Source organism: Camelina sativa, chromosome 6 (genome assembly GCF_000633955.1).
Source record: "Camelina sativa cultivar DH55 chromosome 6, Cs, whole genome shotgun sequence".
In the NCBI taxonomy this organism is placed as follows: domain Eukaryota; kingdom Viridiplantae; phylum Streptophyta; class Magnoliopsida; order Brassicales; family Brassicaceae; genus Camelina; species Camelina sativa.
The window spans coordinates 21,899,809-21,906,669 of NC_025690.1; the positions used below are offsets into that span (position 1 = coordinate 21,899,809).

The following is a 6,861-nucleotide window of genomic DNA, read 5'->3' on the forward strand; positions in this document are numbered from 1 at the left end:
CTAGTACAAATTATTTTGTAAGACTTTATACTGGCTCCATGTTAACAGGAATTACTTTTTGTGCTTTTAGACACCAAGAAGATGTTTTGAGAAAGCGGCTGAGAAATGTCATAAAGATTCTCTATCAACAGTCGTTGGGTCTTGTTCTTGGGGGAAACGCGTGGATGTTGGTACAGGTTCACAGTTTGAACTTCTATGGAACCAAAAAGAGGTATACATTCTCACTGGGAATCATATACCAATTGACTGAGGTTTTCTCATATAAGCTTGTTATGCAATTTAATGTAATTTGTTGTCAATCTATCTCCAGACTGGTCTAGATGATCAAGAAGAAACAGATGTGTACGGCTTCCTCCAAATGGTCAGATCCACGACAAATGTAGATGCATATGTGTCTTCCCCTGGTTTTGATGTTACAGAGGAAGAAATGGCTGAATGGGCTGAATCGCCCGAGCGAGACTCTGCCCTTGGAGAGCCTAAATTTGAGGACAGTGCCGATTTCCAAACTATATATGAAGAAGGCCAGCCATCAGGATCCAATTGGGAGAAAAGTTCTTCGTGGGATAAAGGTTGCAGTGGTGGCTCAGAATGGGGACTCTCAAGAAATACAGGTGGTGAGGCAGACCCGGAGTCTAATTGGGAAAAGACTACAAATGTTGAGAAGGAAGATGCCTTGTCTGGTTGGAACACTAAAAAAGATGCTCAAGAATCTTCCAAGTCAGAATCCAACTGGGAGAAAAGTTCTTCGTGGGATAATGGTTGCAGTGGTGGCCCAGAATGGGGAGTCTCAAAAAACACAGGGGGTGAGGCAGACCCGGAGTCTAATTGGGAAAAGACTACACATGTTGAGAAGGAAGATGCTTGGACTGGTTGGAACACTAAAAAAGATGCTCAAGAATCTTCGAAATCAGATTCAGGTGCTTGGGGCTTAAAGACAAAGGATGATGATGCAAATACAACACCAAACTGGGAAACAAGACCAGCTCATACAGATTCTATTGTCCCAGAAAATAGTGAGCCGTCTTCTGACGTTTGGGGACTCAAATCTGTTTCAGACAAATCTTGGGAGAAAAAGAACTGGGGAACTGAATCAGCTCCTGCTGCATGGGGTTCAACAGATGCTGCTGTTTGGGGTTCTAGTAGCAAAATGAACTCGGAAACTGAATCAGATGCTGCTGCTTGGGGTTCTAAGGACAAAAAGAATTCTTACATTGGGTCAGGTGCTGGTGTTTTGGGTCCCTGGAACAAAAAGAGCTTGGAAACTGAGTCAGATAGTGCTACTTGGGGTTCTAGTGACAAAACTAAATCAGGTGCTGCTGCATGGAGTTCTAGGGACAGAAAAAACATGGAAACTGACTCGGAACCTGATGCTTGGGGTTCCCAGGTCAAAAAGAAATCTGACACTGAGTCAGGTCCTGCTGCTTGGGGTGCTTGGGACACAAAGAAATCGGAAACTGACTTAGGTCTTGCTGGTTGGGGTACCGGGGACAAAAAGAATTCTGAAACTGAATCAGGTCCTGCTGCTTGGGGTGCTTGGGACACAAAGAAATCGGAAACTGAATCAGGTCTTGCTGGTTGGGGTACCGGGGACAAAAAGAATTCTGAAACTGAATCAGGTCCTGCTGCTTGGGGTTCTTGGGGACAGCCAAGTCCCACTGCAGCAGACAATGATACCAATGAAGATGATGGAAATCCGTGGGTTTCCTTGAAGGAGACCAAAAGTAGAGAGAATGATGATAAGGAGAGAATTCAGTGGGGAAATCCAGCCAAGAAATTTCCATCTAATGGCTCACATGGTAGCTGGTCCAATGGTGGTGGTGCAGACTGGAAAGGAAAAAGGAACCATACTCCTAGGCCACCTAGATCTGAGGATAATTTGGCTCCCATGTTTACAGCAACGAGACAGCGCTTGGACTCATTCACCTCTGAGGAGCAAGAGCTTCTCTCAGATGTTGAGCCAGTCATGAGGACTCTCAGGAAAATAATGCATCTGTCTGGGTATGCCTTTCTAGTTCTTAAGCTCAGTCTATCCAATATCCAGTATTATGTACAATTATTATGCTGTTTCGCATTTCCGTATACTTGTTATGCTTCATCTTTCTAAAACTGTGTTCTTTCAATGAAGGTACCCTGATGGAGACCCAATTTCTGATGATGACAAGACGTTTGTCCTGGAGAAGATTTTGAACTTCCATCCCGAAAAAGAGAAAAAGCTCGGCTCTGGTGTTGATTTCATCACGGTAACCAGGATGCTCGATTACAAATTTAGCTTCTCTTTTGAATCTTACTTCGCCTTATGTCTCTGATGTGAAATTTTTGGTTAAACAACAATGTAGGTTGATAAGCACACCACATTCTCAGATAGCAGGTGCTTCTTTGTTGTTTCAACTGATGGGACCAAACAGGACTTTTCATACAGAAAATCCCTCAATAACTATTTGATGACGACATACCCCGACCGCGCTGAAGAATTCATTGACAAATACTTTACTAAACCTCGGCCTAGCGGAAATAGAGACAGGAACAACCAAGATGCCACACCACCTGGGGAAGAACAGTCTCAGCCTCTGACTCAGTCTATAGGTAATGGAGGTGAAGACTTTCAGACTCAGTCTCAGTCTCAGTCTTCGTCTCAGAATCAGACTCAGAGTCAGACTCAGACTCAGTCTCCCTCTCAGACTCAGGCTCAGGCTCAGTCTCCATCTCAGACTCAGGCTCAGTCTCAGTCTTTGTCTCAGAATCAGACTCAGACTCAGGCTCAATCTCCATCTCAGACTCAGGCTCAGTCTCCATCTCAGACTCAGGCTCAGGCTCAGGTTCAGTCCCCGTCCCAGACTCAGACATAAACTCTTTCTGATNTCTAGTTCTTAAGCTCAGTCTATCCAATATCCAGTTTTATGTACAATTAATTATGCTGTTTCGCATTTCCGTATACTTGTTATGCTTCATCTTTCTAAAACTGTGTTCTTTCAATGAAGGTACCCTGATGGAGACCCAATTTCTGATGATGACAAGACGTTTGTCCTGGAGAAGATTTTGAACTTCCATCCCGAAAAAGAGAAAAAGCTCGGCTCCGGTGTTGATTTCATCACGGTAACCAGGATGCTCGATTACAAATTTAGCTTCTCTTTTGAATCTTACTTCGCCTTATGTCTCTGATGTGAAATTTTTGGTTAAACAATAATGTAGGTTGATAAGCACACCACATTCTCAGATAGCAGGTGCTTCTTTGTTGTTTCAACTGATGGGACCAAACAGGACTTTTCATACAGAAAATCCCTAAACAACTATTTGATGACGACATACCCCGACCGCGCTGAAGAATTCATAGACAAATACTTTCCGAAACCTCGGCAGACTCAAGCTCAGTCTCCATCTCAGGCTCAGGCTCATTCTCCATCTCAGACTCAGGCTCAGTCTCAGTCTTCGTCTCAGAATCAGACTCAGACTCCATCTCCGTCTCAGACTCAGGCTCAATCTCCCTCTCAGACTCAGTCCCCGTCCCAGACTCAGACATAAACTCTTTCTGACTTGACAACAAAAGAAGGTATGGTTCATTTAGCTAAACCATTCAGTCTCCACTGTTTTGTTTTGAGATGTACATAAAGAGTGGAGCGAATGGCGGTTTCTATTTATCATAAAAAAGAATCTGTTGTGAAGTGCAAAACAATGTGTAAATGCAGTTCTCTAGTTGCAGATCGTTTGTCCTAAAATCAGGTTTAGGTTTCGGTGACTGGTTAAGTTTTAAAGTCTAGCGGCATTGTAATGATGTTTGACATTGACATATTTTATTTATCGAGCAATGCATTTGCAAATCTCATTTGCTTCTTGTTTGAAGTTTAAATCACCAAAGCCATTACCTTAACGGACGATAAATAGTTTAAAGACATCATTTTAGTTAATACCAAACTGGAAGTAAAAGAAAAATTACACTTTATTCAGAGGATTGATAAGTTGTTTAAATACATTCTTCTTTTTTTTTTTTTTTGTTCACCAAATACATTCATATGAACAAGCTTTACGGTGGCCTAAATCATATATTCTCCCTAGACAACGCTTCTTGCAAGAACCACATAATGGTCGAGAAGTATTACATTTGCGAAGAACTTGAGCCCTCGTTATCCATTTATTAAAATATTGACCGGGCATCATATATGGGTCTCTACCAATTAAGCACTCAATATGACAAGTGGTGTAACACTCGTTGCAGCAGTAGAATACTTTTGTGCATGTATCTTTTAAATTACGTTCGCATACTTCACACCATTCTTGCTCACGTACTTCTTCACCACCCGAAATTGTAAGAAAGTGTGTGTCATGCTTATACCTTGCTTTGTATGGTAAGGTTGCACACTTGAAACATAAAATAAAACTACATTTGATGCAATTTAATGGTTTTAGACATTCTGTTTTGCATACGTGACATATGGGTTTTATTTCTGGACCTAAAGATAAGAACAAGGGATGTTCATGACCTTCGTAATAAAACGGCTCAGAAATTGAAGCACACCTTACATCTAGCGTGAAGTCACATATCCCTATCCTACACCCATAGGCAAAGCCAAGAGTACGACGACCACAAGTGTCGCAACAGAGTAAATTGTAAGTATATCTCTCGGCAACATCCAATATAAGTGGATGAGGATGTAAGGCATGTTGGATTCTACGAGGAGCTTTAGCACATGTTTCATGGAGGATGAAGCNCAGAGGATTGATAAGTTGTTTAAATACATTCTTCTTTTTTTTTTTTTTTGTTCACCAAATACATTCATATGAACAAGCTTTACGGTGGCCTAAATCATATATTCTCCCTAGACAACGCTTCTTGCAAGAACCACATAATGGTCGAGAAGTATTACATTTGCGAAGAACTTGAGCCCTCGTTATCCATTTATTAAAATATTGACCGGGCATCATATATGGGTCTCTACCAATTAAGCACTCAATATGACAAGTGGTGTAACACTCGTTGCAGCAGTAGAATACTTTTGTGCATGTATCTTTTAAATTACGTTCGCATACTTCACACCATTCTTGCTCACGTACTTCTTCACCACCCGAAATTGTAAGAAAGTGTGTGTCATGCTTATACCTTGCTTTGTATGGTAAGGTTGCACACTTGAAACATAAAATAAAACTACATTTGATGCAATTTAATGGTTTTAGACATTCTGTTTTGCATACGTGACATATGGGTTTTATTTCTGGACCTAAAGATAAGAACAAGGGATGTTCATGACCTTCGTAATAAAACGGCTCAGAAATTGAAGCACACCTTACATCTAGCGTGAAGTCACATATCCCTATCCTACACCCATAGGCAAAGCCAAGAGTACGACGACCACAAGTGTCGCAACAGAGTAAATTGTAAGTATATCTCTCGGCAACATCCAATATAAGTGGATGAGGATGTAAGGCATGTTGGATTCTACGAGGAGCTTTAGCACATGTTTCATGGAGGATGAAGCCACACTCCATACAAACATAGAAGTTACCTTCATATATAGGAAGGACACACGCTTGACAAAGCATGTTTTCGTCATAAAATTTGCTAACCTCGAGTCGGAGATGATGGTCATGAAGAAAATAAAGTATCACTCCTTCAGATATCACCTCGAACGGCCCATCATCTTGTGTTATATCAAATATCTCTGGTACACCTTCGAGTTCTTTTCCATCCCACACATTCTTCCCAACAGCGCATATTGAATGAACAACATAATCGCTACACGTGTCACAAGTATATGCAGCATAATCACCGCTAATACCTACACGACAAACTCCACAAAACCATTCTCTAAATGGAAGAGAAAGAGTGAAGGAGATACGATGGCGATGACGTGATATCTTGATGATGTGTGGGAAATTCATACAATCATTATGAGCAACAAAGTTACATCTGAAACAGACGTAGGTGGGATTAATTTTTCTCAAGATACCACAAAGGTTACAAGTTAAAGAAGTTTGTCTGGGGCAAAAAGTGAGAGGGTGGACATGATTTTTTGGAGGGTCTATAACAAAGGGGATTGGCTTCATCGCACATATTGGATGCATAAAAGCCTGACATATGGTACAATGATAAATCAACCAATGTGCTCTATTTCCGCAACACAAACACTCAATTTTGCGAGACAAATAATCATGAAAGAAAAGTTCGAGAGGATGCTCAGGATGGTAAGGGTGTTTGATTTTAGGTGGAGACTGAACGCATTCTTTGTGTAATTCTATGTCACAATAGTTACAGAAGTAATAGTCTGTGCCGAAATTTGAGCCTTCGCATATGTAGCATCCACCATTGGCATCAAATTCTCTATTGTTGCACCAAACAAAGGCGTTACATAATGATTGTCGGAGTTCGTTTTTATTGTAGGAAAGTCATACTCGGGGGAAGAACTAAGCGGAAAAGTGTTTGAACTTCTAGAAGACATGTCTTTCAACCGTCGTATTCGAGGGCATAAGAAAAGAGGTTGGAGAGGAAGGTCAGTGGAAGAGGTTGGGGACTGTGTTTGTGGTATAGGACAATACTTAGGGTGATGGTACTTCAATAATAGTTTGCCATCCTTTTCTTCCTCATGAAATGCACCGTTAGAATACATGTCGTCACGCTCTCTTTTAGTCTTTCTTTATTGTAAATCTGTTCAGGGCTCTTTTTAAAATTATTTTTATATGAGACAGGATAATATCAAGTTCTTAACAATTTTTCACTATAAATAATTAAAATTTGATTCTAAAAGTTTTCTTCTAGTGGTAATAAATAATGTTCTTCTTTTTCTTTGCATGCAAACAAAGAATAACTTTTCTTTACAGTTAGTTTTTGCCATGATATTCCGATTCTTTGTTGTATTCAACTTGGGGGGGGGG

General features: G+C 40.7%; 1 protein-coding gene and 1 pseudogene across 1 annotated transcript in view; one reads left to right on the forward strand and one right to left on the reverse strand.

Moving 5' to 3' along the window:
• LOC104699339 (DNA-directed RNA polymerase V subunit 1-like) overlaps window positions 1-3,837 on the forward strand; it is a 9,542-nt gene extending 5,705 nt beyond the window's left edge. Inside the window, exons 15-19 of the mRNA XM_010414657.2 lie at window positions 71-211; window positions 311-1,998; window positions 2,126-2,240; window positions 2,337-2,858; window positions 3,532-3,837. Of these exons, the coding sequence (XP_010412959.1) occupies window positions 71-211; window positions 311-1,998; window positions 2,126-2,240; window positions 2,337-2,846 (2,454 nt within the window). The 3' untranslated portion in view covers window positions 2,847-2,858; window positions 3,532-3,837. The remainder of the gene's footprint in view (window positions 1-70; window positions 212-310; window positions 1,999-2,125; window positions 2,241-2,336; window positions 2,859-3,531) is intronic.
• On the reverse strand, window positions 3,326-6,658 carry LOC104699340 (annotated as a pseudogene).